The following is a 20,003-nucleotide window of genomic DNA, read 5'->3' on the forward strand; positions in this document are numbered from 1 at the left end:
CCTTCTGCTGTACAAGCTTTAACATTTGATGTGGTGTGCTAAATTGCTATGCTTATTGAGCATGAAAGCCCAGATACAAATTTATACTACTTTCATGTTTGGAAGGAGCACAGCTTTATGTCCCAATTTTTGTTAGTCTTTCAGCCAAAAAGGTAATTGAATAATGCATTTGCATCATGGGAAATCTCAAGTGGGGCAGAAACAAAGATAGACAGACACAGAAAGAGAGAGACAGAGTGAGAGAGACTGAACGAGAGAGACAGAGAGCGCGACAGAGAGCGAGAGTGGGGGAACAGACCCACCTGTACATTAATATGGGAATGGGCCAATAAAAGCAACAGGTTGCTGTTCATTTATCAGCAAACAAATATAATCCCCAAAGTCTAACAAACCAGGCAGATCATGAATAATAAAGATCAGTGTAGGGAGGGGAAGACTAGGGCAACGTTGTGCCTAATAAGGATGGCGATAAACCTGGGTAAATAGGAAGTAGATTTGCTCTCCTCCTGCCTTAGTCCCTCCCTGTCCATCAACATTATATGAATGCATATATTATGCACAGCTACAGCAGCACTCTTGGTAAGCAGAGGATATCAGTGCAATCCCAATCAACAGGTTTTTAATGTGGTTCCAGGGAGATTTAGTGCAATGTTTGCTTTTCATGCGTGAGGAAGTCATTGTAACAATCCATGGAGAAAGAACGGGGAAAAGGAAGCAAGTGAGCTATACGAGACTTACCTGTATTTCACGACATCTAAGCATTGGGGAACGTTTAAAATGTAGTTTGTGTATGGGGTAACTGAGGAGAGTATATTTATTCCTTGTTGTGGTAATAAGGGCTGGCTAATTATCTCCCACTCAATTACAGATATCGATCCCCAGGACTTGGCTCGCACTTGGAATTACACTAATGGTCCGGGCCCCTCCAACACGCACTCATAAATTGTGCCTGCTGCCAAGCGGGGTCACGGTAGCAGGGGTGCAGAGACACGGGGAGGGGAGTGCGAGGCTCGAGCCCTGCCAAAACACTGCAGATACTCTGACGTGCATAATATCTATCGATGCCCTAGGCGGAAACCATACAATTAGGGTCCGGGCGCTTATGGAGATAATCTTAACAATTATCATGAAAGCAATATGGAGATTTGATTGTATGTTGCACTTGCTTTAGGTCAAATTCCTGGGATAGCGCACTTGAAAACGTTTGCTCAAGTTTAGAGTACTATGAAATGTGATGTGGGTTAAAAGACTAAGCACCTGAGAACAGTGTTTGGATTGTGTGCATTTTGGCAGAGGAAGTATCTCTGAATGATTGCATCCAATGATATGAATGTCGAGCATATTGATATTGGAAATACACAACATTTGGGCCATGCACTAGCTACATACACTAGCCAAGCAAGACTGCAACCACCAAACTAAACAGAGAAAATCCTGATGGGATGATATCAGAATTTCATAGACCAATTTATCCTGCCCTTTAAGGTTCACAGAGAGGATATTCAGCCACTCGAGGACAATGGAAGTTGATTAAAGAAAATGCTGCTTTATTATTAAAACCAATGCATTTTGGCGTGTTGCCTTCTTCAAAACCCTGTTTTGATTGTCCATTGTACTCAAGAGTGGCTAAATCTTCAATTTGCTCCTCTATTCATGCATCTTAGTTGGAGACTGAGGTAGCAGCAATGTTACTTTCCCTTTGCTTTGAGGTTCAGAGGCCTCATTGTCATCTCTTTCTTACACCCAACAGAACTATCCATTTCACTTCTCAGGAAACATGATTTTAACTCTTTGGTTAAAGGAGATATTTTGTGTTTCCTGATACAAACCATGCAGTAAGAGAAGAATTCCTTTCATAACCATGTAAACTTGTGCCAATAAACTTTGGGGTGTCCTCATTGTAATGCCAGGTCAAATGGTGGCTGAGTTAGTGCTCAGTGTACAGTAATGGTTTAGGGCAGTCTACTGCCAGCCACTGACTTTGACACAAGGCTCTTGTCCACTTCTATGCGGGATGTCCCCCTTTGGCACACTTTTGAGGTGCCAGTCTCAATCACTCTTTAAGCGGCACACAACAAGAGCTGAGAAGGAAAGTGCAGCAGATTATGCCAAGGCCGTCTGTGGCAAAGTGGCAGGGGGATGTGAGAGGTATACAGCACTGCTTTTCTCTACAGGTCCTTGGCCAAAAGACCTTGTTAATGCACACTAGCAGTCACTCTAGTTTTCTACCCTAGAGCCATTGTTGGGCAGTTGAGGTAGATCCTAATTTATATGGCATCTGATCTGGAGCTCCAGAATGTTTTCTAGAAGTTTTAAAATAAACAGCCCATAACTTGAGGCCATTTGTTTGGACTGCCATGAGTAAAGGATATCACTCTCTTGGCTTTGTTAACACCGATGTCTCGATGCACGCCACAATGTTACTGTGCTCTTCACCTTTCAGCAGCAGTAGTGTTTCAGAACTGCAAAGTGACATTTGCAGCAGCAGTGCCTACAGTTTGTAGAGTCTGTCCCTCCCCCAAAAAGGTTAAAACAATGTGACTTGTGAATCATATAATTACTCAGTGTTGATGACAAAATATTGTCAAAGAGCTTCCAAACAGACCCAAAACTCACTTGGATACCATAATGGACTAAGAATAAGATACAAAAATGTACTAATACGACGCACATCGTAACATCGGTAGGCTATTCTTGTCCAACCCCTTGAGGTCTCCAAGTCTGTCCGGTTCACCACTTCACCAGCCCACTCCTTTCTTGATCAATGGTGGTTGCAGAAGGAATAACAGATATTCGTCAGAGACAACAGCAGGCCAGAAATACTGAGCTCACAGAGACACTAAGGATTAGTGAAGTTGGCAGTTTAATCCATGCAGGAGGAGCAGTGCAGACAGCAGTGGGAAGGGGGTCGTTTGAAGTCTAAATACGGTCTCAATCAACGGTTCACCTTGGACGCATAGCAACAGACGTTGGATTTTGTTAATTACGATGCAGAGAATGCCAGTCACGACCACCTGTCTGTCTGTGGTGGTGAGGATGGTAGTGGTGTGTGTGTTCGTGTGTGTTCATGTGTGCTATACAAGTTCCCTTATTATTCATGAGATGTGAAAAAAGTAGTAATGAGAGTCAGATTTCTAGGCCAAGTCCTACATGGAGACCCTTCGCCTCAAGCTTTCGTTCTGATTTAACATTTATAAACAGGGTTAAGAACCTAGGAAGTAAGTAATTATCTCTCACAAGTAGATTAATGATTTTCATCCCCTCGCTTACAAACAGGTCTAACCATTTGGCCCTTTCCTTATTTCCCCTGCTAGGTATGGTGTAAATCAGTTTAAAGATACCATACTGCACTCTGTATAGGCCAGGAGATTATAATGAGCAATGGTAGCCTACATTCTGTCCTTTGACCACTCATACCAAGTCTATATTTTCCACCCAATGGTGCCACCATCACAGACTAAAAAACTTTGATCAGGGACTGATATGATCTCTCAAATAAGCCAAATGCTAAATAACTTCAACGGAAGTTAGTTTTACAGACATTGACCATACACCTAATTTCCAAAGCCACCATTCCCAAAAATTCCGGTCGCTTGTGAGCGGCTCAGATTTTCCGCCACTACTCTTCTGATTTGTGCCGGGCGAGCTGCAGAGCTTAGTGAAGATGGATAGAATTAGGGAGAGCGACGGGGCTGTGAAAGGTTTTTCTAATTGCCTTCAGAGAGGGCCAATATCCGCCTTTGCTCTCTCAGAACAGAGTTGGGGAAACCAGGCTAGAGCTCGGGAGATTTACTGTGGATGTGGAGGGCTGAACTTACCCTCTCTGCTGCTCCTTGTGGAAGACAAGGTGGGGGCTGGGGCTAGGAAGATGGCTGGAGACAGGTTGAGAGCCTCTGAGATATAATGCAGCCCACGGAGCATAGACACAGTCAAGGGAGACACAGAGTTGACATCCATCTATACATTTGGGCCTGGCGGTTGTGTTCACAGTTCATAGTTGACTGGTGCAGGTATATATTACGGGCTATTTATTTACTGGATGCAAATAGACCATAGTCTAAAGTGTGTGGTTTTCTTTCTTGTTTTGCTACTGGGTTGTTGAATGGTCAAATTATTGTCACAATTTGATGATGTCATTAAAGATTAATTTCCATGAAGTTTACATTGTAATATTTAATCATGGAGTGATATGACTGAAGAACCGCATAACAAATGACAAAAAAGAAAAGGGTTGTTTAACGTTGTCATCTAATTATGGCTTCGCCATTGATCAGTGTTGGACCAACACTGCCAGAGACAGTCCACATCAACAACAAAAATATGTATCCATTATAATCTTAGTGGTAAAACTTTTGAAGCAACATAAACTATAACAATGTTAGCTTACTACTACTTAAAATACATGATTTTGTCTTCTTATTAATTCAACTGGGGGGACAGTGTGAAGCACAGAAGCAGTGCATTATCCCTTGACAAATAAACTCCTGTCGTTTAATAGCGAGGCCTGTATTGAACACCCTCACAACAATGGTGGGCTAAAGCCCAATTCATTACTTTCATTCTCACATTCCAATACTCGCCTGCTGCTTCTTGACTTGACATATTGCTTGAAGAGCTTTTCAGTGAAGAATGTACTGCCTGAAAATAGGCCACCGAGACAGAGGTGTTTTCTGACAGCCCAATCGTTTCAGTGGCAGAGCAATGTTGATCAGCTCGGAGGCTTTGCAGACGGTGGTCAGCAGTGGGGAGTGTGCATTTCCGGCTGTGTGAGTGAAATGTGTGTTTTTGTGTGTGTAATAAATAAACCCTGTAAAGTAAACCGTTGGTCAAGACCCAGTATGACCCTCTCAGCCTTCTCTTTAGAAAGTCAGATGATTGCAGACTAGGCTTGGGCAGTATACCATATACTGGGGTATTTGGAAATAGCCACGGGATGGTTTTTTAATACCATTAATACCATTGAAACTATTTATTTGAAGTTTCTTAAATAAATGTGAATATTTGTAGCTACTTTTTAAGTAAATACCTGCAGTCAACTTGTGCAATATGTTAGGAGATAAAGAAGATGGCGTTCATTTTACACATCATTTTTCATTATGAAGCTTACTGGTATTCCCCAGTCACATGGTGTTTATTTACACACAACTACTAGAGACCAGAGCCTTGTGAGTCACTCACTGTTGTGCAGCATGTGCCAGGTGATCTAGTTACAGTATAGAATTCACAACTAAATGTTTGCCAGCTAGATATCTTATAACTATTAAGTTAACAGTCTAAAATGTTCTAAATGCTCTGCAGTTTTGCTAATTTAGTGGCTAGTTAGCTATCTTTAGTAGCTAGTTAGCCATGTTACCGAATATACCAGTATGGCACAAGGTTGGTATGAAGGTACGACAATCTGGATACTGCCCAAGCCTACTGCGGAGGCCTTATAAAGACCCTAAAAACTTGACAGGGGTAAACAACACCAAGCTCTAACCCTGAAAGCAAGATTGCAGTGTCCCAAAAGGTCTGGCAAGGCCATGGTGCGATGCTTACTTCTCCCATAGCCAGAAGGCATTTCAATACAAGTGCTGCTGAACATCATTACTTCCTCCATCCGGCCAAAACTAATAGACAGCTAACCAGTCACAGTGGCTGAATAAACAACAGAAACATCCTATTAAAACAAAATGAGTTCGCAACCTGCCCAGTGATGCAATCAAATCTCAGTTCTCTAAAAGCACTTAACGAAAGGGACTCTGTCGCACTGAGTTGGTGCTGTGGCCCATGGAAAGGTGACAGATGCGTCAATGTGATAGGAACAACTCTATTTTGAGAGCTCAGCTACCTTATAGTTATTAACTCTATCTTACTTACAATGAACCGATAACAATATTTTCAGAAAATGATCAATGATACTTCTTGCATTGGCACTTTCGACAGCAGCAATTATATTTTCAATATGTTAGTTATTATTGTTTAAAAAACATATTCATACTTCTAACCTGCCTTGGATACGTACACTGAGTATACCAAACATTACGAAAACCTTCCTATGGGTGGTGAACCATTCTTGATACACACAGGAAACTGTTGAGTGTGAAAAACCCAGCAGCGTTGCAGTTTTTGACGCACTCAAACCGGTCCACCGGCACCTACTACAATACCCCGTTCAAAGGCACTTAAAGTAAATATTTTGTCTTGCCCATTCACCCTCTGAATAGCACACATAAACAACCCATGTCTCAATTGTCTCAAGGCTTAACAATCCCTCTTCCCCTTCATTTACACTGATTGAAGTGGATTTAACAAGTGACATCAATAAGGGATCATAGCTTTCACCTGGATTCATTTATCAGTCTATGTCTTAATGTTTTGTACACTCAGTGTATATCTGATACACAAACTAACATGAAGAGCAAATGTAAATAAACGCATCAGCTTGCCATTACAAACCAACCTACGCTGAACCGAAAGCCCAGCGCAAGGCGGGCATCAAGTTTGGCGTCTGCTGTTGGCACCCAGTCAACTGATCACTTCACTGGAAACAACAACCGTAACAGAGACAGAGAGCAAAAAAAATTGCACCTGGAGTATACAGGCCAAAAGGCATGCATGTCAAACCACACACTCCATGACCTCAAGGAAGAGCAAGTATGGAAGGGTTTTCTAACACGGTTCGGGGGCAGGGTGATGTATGACTCAGGGTGTTCTGGGAGAAATCAATGTCTCAGCGAGGCATTTGCTATGTTAGCTGCTGAACTGAAGAGATGGGTTTGGGCCACTGAGGTGAGACTTGGGTTTGGTGAGGCGAGGGGTGATTCAAGCTTACCTTTGTGGTTGATGCTGCGGATGCTCTGCTTGCTCTGGATGTCCCACAGTCGTATGGTCTCGTCGTGGGAGCCCGAGAGGAGGAGAGTGCCGTCCATAGACACAGACAGACAGGTCACTAGGTTCCTGTGGAGGGATGAGTGCAAAGGGAGATCACCACTTAGCTAATAAAATAGGGTTCTCAAACATCAAATGTTTGGGGATCAACATTCATGTCTCAGCTTTTCCTTTATTACCTAAGTAAATAATGAAAGTAATCTAGTCACACAAAATCTCAATTTCAGCAAGTATATTATATCAGATTCCATTTTTACTTTCACAAGTTCTAAACTAAACTGTTCTGATTTCTTAAATGACATTGTAAGTTTCCTTACAAATCACCGGAGTACATATTCATGCATCTACAGTCACATCACAAGGGAGGCCAAAGGTCATTGCTGGAAAAAAAATATGTAACACTTTCCTTCCTAAGCCTGTTTTCTTACAGCAGCGTTTGAACGTTGTTATCTTGCTTGTTTCTGTTCACACATTACAGGAAACCTAATTACCATGTATGTGCCTTCCAGGAATCGTAACAAAACAGAGACGTTTTCAGTACCAAATGAGTGAAGGGGAAAAATTCAGATAGTGTACGCTCCTTCTGCCCCCTGCTCTGCAGCTACAAAAAGCCACTCTAGTCTGGTTCTGTGTGCCTCTCCCATCAGTATGGTGGTGGCATGCACCTTGGCAGTCCCAGATACCATATGGTGTGAGAGATTAGGACGCCTGAACTTCTCTGGCTACTGGGACCTGGTTCGGCACAAAGATTCTACAAGGATACCGTGGGGTATTAACGCCACATGAAACAACCCCTGTCAGTCACCACACAGCTGTTAAAGCATCAAAGCCCCTCATCCTGAACCATTCCTTTCTCCACCCCACCACCCCCCGTGTCACAGAGGATGTGGGTCTGCACTCTAGCTGGCCTATGATAAAGAGACAGAGGAGACCTGTAGCTCAGTTGGTAGAGCATGACGCTTGCAACGCCAGGATAGTGGGTTTTCTCCATACCCTAGTCCTCCCATCAGCATGAAACAGCAGGAACCAGGATTCATCAGACCAGGCAATGTTTTTTCAATTCTCTAGTGTCTTCGTTCCTTAGCCCACTGCAACCGCAGTTTCTTGATTTTTGCTGAAAGAAGTAGAACTCTTAGGTTGTCGGCTGCCATACCCCATTCGTGTCAAGGTACAATGAGTTGTGCATTATTTTATGGGTCTTTGGGCACCAATGTTGTACTGGACTGTCTGTCAGTTGATTAACTGTAGTACGTCTGTTGCTATGCACAATTCGTGTCAGCCTCCTTTGTACTTTCATCAATGACCCGTTTTCGACCACTGGCCTGATACACACGGGAAACTGTTGAGCATGAAAAACCCAGCAGCGTTGGAGTTCTTGACAAACTCAAACCGGTGCCCTTGGCACCTACTACCATACCCCGTTCAAAGGCACTTAAATATTTTGTCTTGCTCATTCACCCTCTGAATGGCACACATAAACAATCCATGTCTCAATTGTCTCAAGGCTTAAAAATCCTTCTTTAACCTGTCTCCTCCCCTTCATCTATACTGATTGAAGTGGATTGAACAGGTGACATCAATAAGGGATCATAGCTTTCACCTGGATTCACCTGGTCAGTCTATGTCATGGAAAGAGCAGGTGTTCCTAATATTTTTCTACACACAGTGTATATTACATAGACGAGACCTTGAAGGCAACCCACCTATGTCCTTTGAAAACCTGGTTGCCCTCGTTGTCCGACTGGAACGTCTTATCCCGACTTAAGCTCTGCAGATCAGAAGAAGAAAAAAGTCAACAAAAGTTCATCAGAGTATGCAATCATCACACAGTTTTTTTTCATACCCACAGCTAATGAGCTTGCGCCTCAGGTACACTTACGTAGGCACGTGAGAATGCTGTTCATTGACTACAGCTCAGTGTTCAACACCATAGTGCCCTTCAAGCTCATCATTAAGCTAAGGACCCTGGGACTGAACACCTCCCTCTGTAACTGTATCGTGGACTTCCTGACTGGACACCCCCAGGTGGTAAGGGTAGGCAACAACTCATCCGCCACGCTGACCCTCAACATGGGGACCCCTCAGGTGTGCGTGCTTAGTCCCTTCCTGTACTCCCTGTTCACCTACGACTGCATGGCTCCAACACCATCATTAAGTTTTCCGACAACACAACGGTGGTAGGCCTGATCACCGACGATGATGAGACAGCCTATAGGGAGGTCGTCAGAGACCTGGCAGTGTGGTGCCAGGGCAACAACCTCTCTCAACGTAAGCAAGACAAATGAGCTGATTGTGGACTACATGAAAGGGAGGGCCAAACGCCCCCATTTACATCGACGGTGTACTGGAATGGGTCGAGAGCTTCAAGTTCCTCGGTGTCCACATCACTAAGGATCTATTAAGGTCCAAACACACCAACACCGTCCTGAATGCTTCTTCTCCGGCAGGAGGCAGAAAAAATGTGGTCCTCAAAAATTTCTACAGCTGCACCATCGAGAGCATCTTGACTGGCTGCATCACTGCTTGGTGTGGCAACTGCTTGGCCTCCGACCGCAAGTCGCTACCAAGGGTGGACCTCTATACCAGGCGGTGTCAGAGGAAGGCCCTAAAAATTGTCAAACACTACAGCCACCCAAGTCATAGACTGTTCTCTCTGCTATCGCATGGCAAGAGGTACCGATGCACCAAGCCTGGAACCAACAGGACCCTGAACAGCTTCTACCCCCCAAGCCATAAGACTGCTAAATACAGTGGCTTGCAAAAGTATTCACCCCCCTTGGCATTTTTCCTATTTTGTTGCCTTACAACCTGATTTTGGGGGGTTTGTATCATTTGATTTACACAACATGCCTACCACTTTAAAGATGCAAAATATTTTTGGGGGTGAAAAAACAAGAAATACTTGAGCGTGCATAACTATTCACCCCCCCCCCAAAGTCAATACTTTGTAGAGTCACCTTTTGCAGCAATTACAGCTGCAAGTCTCTTGGGGTATGTCTCTATAAGCTTGGCACATCCAGCCACTGGGATTTTTGCCCATTCTTCAAGGCAAAACTGCTCCAGCTCCTTCAAGTTGGATGGGTTCCGCTGGCGTACAGCAAACTTTAAGTCATACCACAAATTCTCAATTGGATTGGCCATTCCAAGACATTTAAATGTTTCCCCTTAAACCACTCGAGTGTTGCTTTAGCAGTATGCTTAGGGTCATTGTCCTGCTGGAAGGTGAACCTCCGTCCCAGTCTCAAATCTCTGGAAGACTGAAACAGGTTTCCCTCAAGAATTTCCCTGTATTTAGCACCATCCATCATTCCTTCAATTCTGACCAGTTTCCCAGTCCCTGCCGATGAAAAACATTGGTGTTCTCGGGGTGATGAGAGGTGTTGGGTTTGCGCCAGACATAGCGTTTTCCTTGATGGCCAAAAAGCTCAATATTAGTCTCATCTGACCAAAGTACCTTCTTCCATATGTTTGGGGAGTCTCCCACATGACTTTTGGCGAACACCAAACGTGTTTGCTTATTCTTTTCTTTAGCAATGGCTTTTTTTCTGGCCATTCTTCAATCTACGCTGTGGAGCTTTGCAGCTCATTCAGGGTTATCTTTGGTCTCTTTGTTGCCTCTCTGATTAATGCCCTCCTTGCCTGGTCCGTGAATTTTGGTGGGCGGCCCTCTCTTGGCAGGTGTGTTGTGGTGCCATATTCTTTCATTTAATGGTGCTCCATGGGATGTTCAAAGTTTCTGATATTTGTTTATAACCCAACCCTGATCTGTACTTCTCCACAACTTTGTCCCTGACCTGTTTGGAGAGCTCCTTGGTCTTCATGTTGCCGCTTGCTTGGTGGTGCCCCTTGCTTAGTGGTGTTGCAGACTCTGGGGCTTTTCAGAACAGGTGAATATGTACTGAGATCATGTGACAGATCATGTGACACTTAAATAAAGTCCACCTGTTCTTATTTAGGGGCTTCATAGCAAAGGGGGTGAATACATATGCACGCACCACTTTTCCGTTATTTATTTATTTTTCATTTCACTTCACCAATTTGGACTATTTTTTGTATGTTCATTACATGAAATCCAAATAAAAATCAATTAAAATTACAGGTTGTAATGCAACAAAATAGGAAAAACGTCTAGGGGGGGTGAATACTTTAGCGAGGCACTGTAGTTAGTTTAATAGTTACCCGGACTATCTGCATTGACCCTTTTTGCACTAACTTTTTTGACTCATCACATACGCTGCTGCTACTGATTACTATGTCACTTTATTTCTAGTTATATATATACACATAGCTACCTCAATTAACTCGTACCCCTGCGCATCGACTCGGTACTGATACCCCTTGTATATAGCCAAGTTATTGTTACTCATTGTGTATCTATTATTACGTGTTTTACTTTTCTATTATTTCTCAATTTTCTTTCTCTGCAATCTTGGGAAGGGCCCGTAAGTAAGAATTTCACTGTTAGTCCACATCTATTGTTTACAAAGCATGTGACAAATTTAATACGATTTTTTACATGTTCCTCTCTCTCCTCTATTAAGTTGGCAGGGAATTTTTGGCACTCTCCAGCCTCTAAATGGTTTGATCGATTTACTTAATTGCATTAATTAGGGATGGGGTTGCATCAGACATGCAAGGGAGGGAGGGAGGACTGGACACTGCTGGATTTTACTATGACAGACTAATCATTACATCACGCCTATACTGCCTGTCTTGAAAGTACTCAATTAAACATGACAAGTGGACTTGAAAGGGATTTAGTTGAAGTCATAGCTATTAATTATATCTGTTTGTGTACAAGCCTGGCTTGGGCTGGATATTCAGCTGTACAAATGGCCAGATGACTGAAATGCTAATCATCAAGGGAAGGTTTGAGGGAAGCCTCATGTCTCATTTCACACTACTACATTAACTAAAATGTTGGAGGTGGAGTGATAAAATAGTAATTCACCACGATGAAGGACAGATTATTTTTCTTCTAACATTAGCCTGTTAATGTTAAAATCAAGTGCTTAAATCAGTGAGGGATGTTCGGAACCATTTAGCAAGAAAATTGTATTTTCTATGGCAAAAACGTATTGGCAGGATTACATTTCTAAACCTTCACACTGCAGTAAAAGGAAACAGCTAGCTGCTGCTGCTGCTGCCGCCTCGGGGAAGGGAATGATCAGATTTTCTGTCTGTCACTAGGCCTATTTATCCAAATGTGACAATTCTGGGCTCACGGTCTCATCTCCTGCTGAACAATTTAAACAAGGGGGGAACCAAACAGCACAACAAACGCAGCTCTCTCTGAATGCAAAGCTCGTATCCCCACTGGCAGAGTTAATGCCCACCATGCATTGAAACACTCATCACATAGAAACTTCTGCCCAGCTACGGTATGAAATCCCCTTTATTAAACAATGATCCACGGGAACATTCAGTGTTAAGCTGTTTAGGAAATGAATAACCCTCTCCAAATCGGGTAAACAGCACAATTAGGGGAGCAGAAAGACGTGCTAGTGCAGCGTTAATGCCTTTTGGATACTGACTGTAGAGATGGCAGAGTTTCGATATTATACTCAGAAAATGTTTAAGCTGAATCATGAGATGGAAACGAAAATGTGGTTGTTGGTGTAGGGAAATTATGGTTAACTTATGGGGTTGGTGCAAGGTCCAAATACAGTATACAGTGGGGGAAAAAAGTATTTAGTCAGCCACCAATTGTGCATGTTCTCCCACTTAAAAAGTTGAGAGAGGCCTGTAATTTTCATCATAGGTACACGTCAACTATGACAGACAAAATGAGGAAAAAAAATCCAGATAATCACATTGTAGGATTTTAATGAATTTATTTGCAAATTATGGTGGAAAATAAGTATTTAGTCAATAACAAAAGTTTCTCAATACTTTGTTATATACCCTTTGTTGGCAATGACACAGGTCAAACGTTTTCTGTAAGTCTTCACAAGGTTTTCACACACTGTTGCTGGTATTTTGGCCCATTCCTCCATGCAGATCTCCTCTAGAGCAGTGATGTTTTGGGGCTGTCGCTGGGCAACACAGACTTTCAACTCCCTCCAAAGATTTTCTATGGGGTTGAGATCTGGAGACTGGCTAGGCCACTCCAGGACCTTGAAATGCTTCTTACGAAGCCACTCCTTCGTTGCCCGGGCGGTGTGTTTGGGATCATTGTCATGCTGAAAGACCCAGCCACGTTTCATCTTCAATGCCCTTGCTGATGGAAGGAGGTTTTCACTCATAATCTCACGATACATGGCCCCATTCATTCTTTCCTTTACACGGATCAGTCGTCCTGGTCCCTTTGCAGAAAAACAGCCCCAAAGCATGATATTTCCACCCCCATGCTTCACAGTAGGTATGGTGTTCTTTGGATGCAACTCAGCATTCTTTGTCCTCCAAACACGACGAGTTGAGTTTTTACCAAAAAGTTCTATTTTGGTTTCATCTGACCATATGACATTCTCCCAATCCTCTTCTGGATCATCCAAATGCACTCTAGCAAACTTCAGACGGGCCTGGACATGTACTGGCTTAAGCAGGGGGACACGTCTGGCACTGCAGGATTTAAGTCCCTGGCGGCGTAGTGTGTTACTGATGGTAGGCTTTGTTACTTTGGTCCCAGCTCTCTGCAGGTCATTCACTAGGTCCCCCCGTGTGATTCTGGGATTTTTGCTCACCGTTCTTGTGATCATGTCTTCCATTTCCTAATAATTGCTCCCACAGTTGATTTCTTCAAACCAAGCTGCTTACCTATTGCAGATTCAGTCTTCCCAGCCTGGTGCAGGTCTACAATTTTGTTTCTGGTGTCCTTTGACAGCTCTTTGGTCTTGGCCATAGTGGAGTTTGGAGTGTGACTGTTTGAGGTTGTGGACAAGTGTCTTTTATACTGATAACAAGTTCAAACAGGTGCCATTAATACAGGTAACGAGTGGAGGACAGAGGAGCCTCCTAAAGAAGAAGTTACAGGTCTGTGAGAGCCAGAAATCTTGCTTGTTTGTAGGTGACCAAATACTTATTTTCCACCATAATTTGCAAATAAATTCATAAAAAATCCTACAATGTGATTTTCTGGATTTTATTTCCTCAATTTGTCTGTCATAGTTGACGTGTACCTATGATGAAAATTACAGGCCTCTCTCATCTTTTTAAGTGGGAGAACTTGCACAATTGGTGGCTGACTAAATACTTTTTTCCCCCACTGTACATGTAGTTTGAATAAAAAGTTCTCACTGTGTTAAAAATAAACCACAATATGTTCAGATATGCAGCAACCCTATTGGATTCTGACAAATCATGTATAAATGAATACAAAAAAACTAAAAATATCAAACATTTGTGATGGAAGCCAGTTGGCCCAAAGCAACACAATATCCATTCTCAATCACAACAAGGCCAAATGAGTAACAGATGATCTGCAATCCCTTTAGAATGAATGACAGAGAAGGCAGCATAATGAGACTGATCATTATACTTTGAGAGCTAGGGGGAATCCAGAGGGAAGAGGAAATGAAAAAGCTTTAAAAAGCTGTGATTTCACTCACCAGCAAGTTCCAGCATCTATGGAGGAACAACGCAGAGCTTGCCATTAAAACTTTGTTTAATCAAACACCTGTTTTAACAAACAACATGTTCCTCTCTTTAAACAAAAGAGAATACATTTTAGTTGTACTCAAACCCAGGGCTATAAAAGCTTTTTTCTCTCCAATTACCTTAATTAACCATCTTGAAGATGATATGCCTAAATAATTAAGCGTCTAAAGACTGCGTTTGGAAGTCAAAAGGGGTGCGAGTCAATGGAGCAGCAGCAGCTTGGCTTTGAAAATATTTAAAAGGCAAGCATTAGGGATCTGAAATAAAATACATGAGGAACGTTAGCACACTAATAACCTATGATTCCAGATACAGGACCAAGGTGAAAGGGGTCAGTAGGCATTAATAAGAAGCTGAGCAACTTGTGTATCCAAACCAGGTCTTGACTTGGGGAATTTTCTCAATAATTGCAACAGGTCTTTTCAGCAGACATGAAACACTCTTAAATATGAATAAATGAAATGATAGGCTGTCTCTCAGAAATCTTTTATCTTTCATATCAATTACTATTTCATAACTTTGAGCCAATCTTCCTGAGGTCAAGTCACTCTACTACAACATTCAAAGCAATTATTGTGATACTTTCATGTCAAAAAGTTAACATAAAAGGGTTGTAGAATCCCCTGACCAATAGTAGAATGCTACTATTAGACGCAGTAATCTGTACCGTAGACAAAGTTCTCTAAAAAAAATGATAAAAACTAAAAGGAACAGTCTACATGACCGTTTCTGTGAATATTCTCATGTAATCATTCTGCCACCAACAGCTCCCATGTCCCTTACTGACTAACATTCACTTTTTGGTTGTATTAATATTCAGTGATAGGACTGGAACAATAACCATGTGTCAGTAGGAGTTGGTCCCCCCTTTGCTGCTATAACAGCCTCCACTCTTCTGGGAAGGCTTTCCACTAGATGTTGGAACATTGCTGCGGGGACTTGCTTTCATTCAGCCACAAGAGCATTAGTGAGGTCAGGTACTGATGTTGGGCGATTAGGCCTGGCTCGCAGTCGGCGTTCCAATTCATCCCAAAGGTGTTCGATGGGGTTGAGGTCAGGGCTTTGTGCAGGGCAGTCAAGTTCTTCCACACCGATCTCGACAAACCTTTTTCTGTATGGACCTCGCTTTGTGCACGGGGGCATTGTCATGCTGAAACAGGAAAGGGCCTTCCCCAAACTGTTGACACAAAGTTGGAAGCACAGAATCATCTAGAATGGCATTGTATGCTGTAGCGTTAAGATTTCCCTTCACTGGAACTAAGGGGCCTAGCCCGAACCAAGAAAAACAGCCCCAGACCAATAACAGCACTTACAGTTGACCGGGGCAGCTCTAGCAGGGCAGAAATTTGATGAACTGACTTGTTGGAAAGGTGGCATCCTATGACGGTGCCACGTTGAAAGTTACCGAACTCTAAAGTAAGGCCATTCTACTGTCAATGTTTGTCTATGGAGATCGCATGGCTGTGTGCTCGATTTTACACCTGTCAGCAACAGGTGTGGCTGAAATAGCCAAATGCACTAATTTGAAGGGGTGTCCACATACACACAATTATTTGTTACCCATCTGTATCCATCCATCTGTATGACTTTCACAGAGGCAGGTTTTTCTCCACTCAAACCTGATGCCTCTGGGATATCGCTTATTTGGCCATACATACAAGTGTCACCCACAACATTTCCAGTGGCGCTGATGGATTTTGGGAGGCTTTCACAATTAAAAATAAAGAGCTATCGAGTAAGGAGGTTGAAAAAACAAAATGTGCGAGTTTAATTAAGGATACATAAATGGAGTACATAAATGGAGTGGTGAGTGATCCGCCTTTACTCAGACAGTGATTCCAAAGTCATGGAAGCAAGCATTTGGAAGCACTCCATCTGAACTTGCTGCAGGAGTGTGGGAGAGAAAGAGAGAGGCAGGATGTGTCTATCATGGTGGGTGATGCCTAAGGGTAACCCGCCTGCACAGTGAGTGACTCACACCCAGTTTCGTGCAACTGCAAGAGCCAGGATGAGGGAAATTAGGTTTTAAATAGAAGTGGGGTGGTCTAACAAGGGGAGGGGGATCCTTTCTTGTGCTAAAAAGTGCACATTAATTTCTGTCATGTTTAATTGAGTCTTTTATACAAGTTTCTTTGTGGTACCTGACATGAAACTCATGACGAGTAGAAAGGAGAAGAGAGGACAAAGCTTGAAACTCAAATTGATCCACATCCATTCATGTCTTCTCGGATCTAGTTGGTTGCGTCGGTTACATACAAAATGTGGATTAATTCACTGCAGCTTGACAAAGAAATTTTTCTGCATGGAAATGTGACTTTAAGGGGCACAAAAGGAGCCCATCCTCCAAATAAACCATCAATCATGCCTAATACAGAAGTCCATCTTGTGTTTAATGTTCTGTCAAAGCCGAGGAAGACGAAGGAAGCTCTTGATTAGCATGTTGCAGTAAGACTAGATTCACTTAGCCAGAGGGCTGGCAGACATAACTCTGAACCTGACATGTCGTCTCCTTTCTCCATGAAAAAAAGATGTCAGAAAGAATCCCACTAGACGACACTCATGGGAATGTATAGAAACGGTGATATACGGGGGCAACCAGGAGAAGCGTAGGGGGCAAAGAAGTCACTCATGAGGCACGGTATCGGGCAATAATCGCCATGAAAGACCCCAGGTGATTTACACTCAAACACAGGCCTTGCCAAGGTACCCCCCTTTCCCGCCTTTCTATCACCTCTCCCATCTTTCAGGCCAACAGGCGTGGGGATTCACCCGTACAAGGATGGTGCATTGTTAGAAAGTTCATGGAAAAGCAACAGCGGAATCCCTTTAGAGAATTCCCCGATACATGTGCAGAATAACAAAATTGTGGCAATGGTAGACTTCGGTTTTATTAATATTTTCCCTTTGAACTGAAGAAGTATTTCTCAGTGGCTTAAGCTGGAAAAACCGGGGTGACCCCAACATTAGGATGCTTTAGAGTACAGTTCCGGATATGCCCTCCCAATCTCCCACTAGACAAAGCTTTGTGTAAGTGTAACCTGCCTTGACCTTCCCTGTGCACCACATTCCCCTCTTCATTAACACATTTTAGCAGCCAAGTTCCAGGACAGCACTGAAGAGCCACATCAAGGCGCTGTCAGCTGATCAGAGGGCCCATCTTACGAAGCTTACTGTATTTTGGTGCTTCACTGGAAATGTCAAGGACTAACTCAAAAGGGAATTCAGTCAAAGGTGTATTAGACGGCAATTGACAGGTGGAGGGGGGATTATTTTATTTGTAATGTTCTGAATTTATTACGTTTGTCAGTTGTGTGTACTTGGTGAAGTGTCCCGCCTTCACTTGTGGAAATTAAATAAAGTTTTCACTTTTAAATAATAAAAAAATCGGGTAACGGGTTTGATGACAGTATATGCTGTTCTAAGGTTATTTTCAATGGCTTGAAATGAATGTGCTTATTTGCCTCAGGCTGCTCATCTGCAGTCTTCAAAGTTCTATGAACTGCCTATGGTTTTACAGATGGATCTGTCAGTTCAAAGTTTCTCTCAGTTACGTCATTTGCCCTTGGTGCGTCGCCAGACTGTGGCCAATTGTACCCACTGTATATCTGCTTTGCAATTTGCCGTCACCCGGCTGAGCTCACCCCTGTCCAGACACTTCTCTCCGTGGGTACTGTCCACAATGGGTTGGTTATTTATGGTAAGGCAACCCATTTATAATGTACAGGGAGGCCATTGATGAACCCTTGATGTTATGAAACAAAAACCCCATGTCCGCGTGGGCAAGGTTGCGCTTGACAGATGCTCCATTAAGAGACACCCACAGTTTGTCATTCAAACGCGTTGTGAAGTTAATCGATGAAAGCTCAGGGGTAAACGGCGAAGGTGGAGAAGATAAAAACAACATAGCTTACCTGGCTACAGAGGGACACCTGAAATATACCACCGTCACTGCCGCCGCAGAAGAGGTAGTACTCGCAGGGGTCAAGGGTCACTGACATGATGCCCACGTCAAAAAGAACAGACAGGAGCATCTCGCCGGAGGATAGCTCCCATAGCTAGAGAGAGTTTGAGAGACAGTGAGCAAGAGAAAGAGATAAAAAAAAAAAAGGAGAAGAGAGATGTTAATATGATCTGAGTTGTGGACATTGTTTAACTTCAGCTTTAAAATATCCTGTATAACGTCACATTATCAGTATGAGCTCACGCTGCAGGGCTGTTAGTCTGACCCTGTCCGTCTTAGAGGAGTGGGCCGTTTAAGAGTGCAGGGCACGAAAATACATCTTAGTCTGCAGAACGTCTGCAAATTTCTGTTCCAACCTCAACTTAATGACTTGGATAGATCAAATAATTTAGTGCCTTTGACACATTTTTTTGCCAAGATCTTGATGGCCATTCATTGAGCTAATCCATTATTACAGCTAGTGCCGAAATGAAAAAGAAAACTGCTGAGGAACTGATTTTGGAACTGGAAAGCATCTTACGTAAAGGGGTGTAGGTTTGGTGACTTGTGTTCAGCTACTTTATATTGCATTAACTACTTCTCTGATAGGATGGCCAAAACTGCTGTCTTCTCAGTGTGTGCAGACAATTGATGACCATGCCAACCAATCGGCAGCTTAAAACATGTTGTTTAATGAGCTCTCATGGTGGAAGTGGGCTACATAAGCTCGACAAGGTCCATATGAGATGGACGACTATACACGTGGCCATTTGGTTTATGCGAGTTCAGCATCCTTCAGAAAGAAGTAAAACTGTCCTGATGGACAGCTTCAGCATGACCTCTGCATTGTCCCCTTCCTCGTTAAATCCCACCTGATTGGTGTTCATTTAGGATATGAGTAGGATTGCAAAGGGAGGGTATATTACTGGAAACGTTCTAAGTTCACCAGTAAACTACAAAAATGTTGGCATCTTTCAAAGATAGTTAATTTTTTTACAAGACATCTAGTGGCCCTTTTGGGTACTTTACATTGTCACAGGCGTCTGTAATTATCTCTGGCCCTCTGTGCGGCCTTATCACATGTAAAATATGAAATAATTAAATCACATTTTTTAATTGGAAATAGGATGACAAAGCTGTAAAACGTTATACTAAATATAAACCATCAACTTAGTGCAAACCATTGGTGGGTTTCAGCATGAAATATAATTATTTTCTATACACACTTACAGTGCCTTCAGAAAGTATTCATACCCCTCGACTTATTCCAAAATTTGTTGTGTTACATCCTGAACTTAAAATGGATTAAATATATTTTTTCTCTCACCCATCTACACACAATACCCCATAATGACAAAGTGAAAACATGTTTTAAAAATGTTTGCAAAATGTATTGAAAATGAAATACAGTGCCTTCAGAAAGTATTCAGACCCCTTGACTTTTTCCACATTTTGTTACGTTACAGCCTTATTCTAAAACTCATTAAATTGTATTTTTTCCTCATCAATCTACACACAATACCCCATAATGACAAAGCAAAAACAGATGTTTTGATATTTATGCTAATTTATAATAAATAAACTGAAATATTACATT

At 42.6% G+C, this 20,003-nt stretch overlaps 1 protein-coding gene across 1 annotated transcript in view; it reads right to left on the reverse strand.

The window, feature by feature from the left end:
* Positions 1 to 20,003, reverse strand: part of wdr18 (WD repeat domain 18) — a 131,882-nt gene that overhangs the window by 71,548 nt on the left and 40,331 nt on the right. Inside the window, exons 5-7 of the mRNA XM_041839811.2 lie at positions 18,378 to 18,521; positions 8,574 to 8,638; positions 6,815 to 6,939 (exon numbers count right to left, since the gene is read on the reverse strand). Of these exons, the coding sequence (XP_041695745.1) occupies positions 6,815 to 6,939; positions 8,574 to 8,638; positions 18,378 to 18,521 (334 nt within the window). The remainder of the gene's footprint in view (positions 1 to 6,814; positions 6,940 to 8,573; positions 8,639 to 18,377; positions 18,522 to 20,003) is intronic.

The sequence above is a fragment of the Coregonus clupeaformis genome, chromosome 20 (assembly GCF_020615455.1).
Source record: "Coregonus clupeaformis isolate EN_2021a chromosome 20, ASM2061545v1, whole genome shotgun sequence".
Classification (NCBI taxonomy): domain Eukaryota; kingdom Metazoa; phylum Chordata; class Actinopteri; order Salmoniformes; family Salmonidae; genus Coregonus; species Coregonus clupeaformis.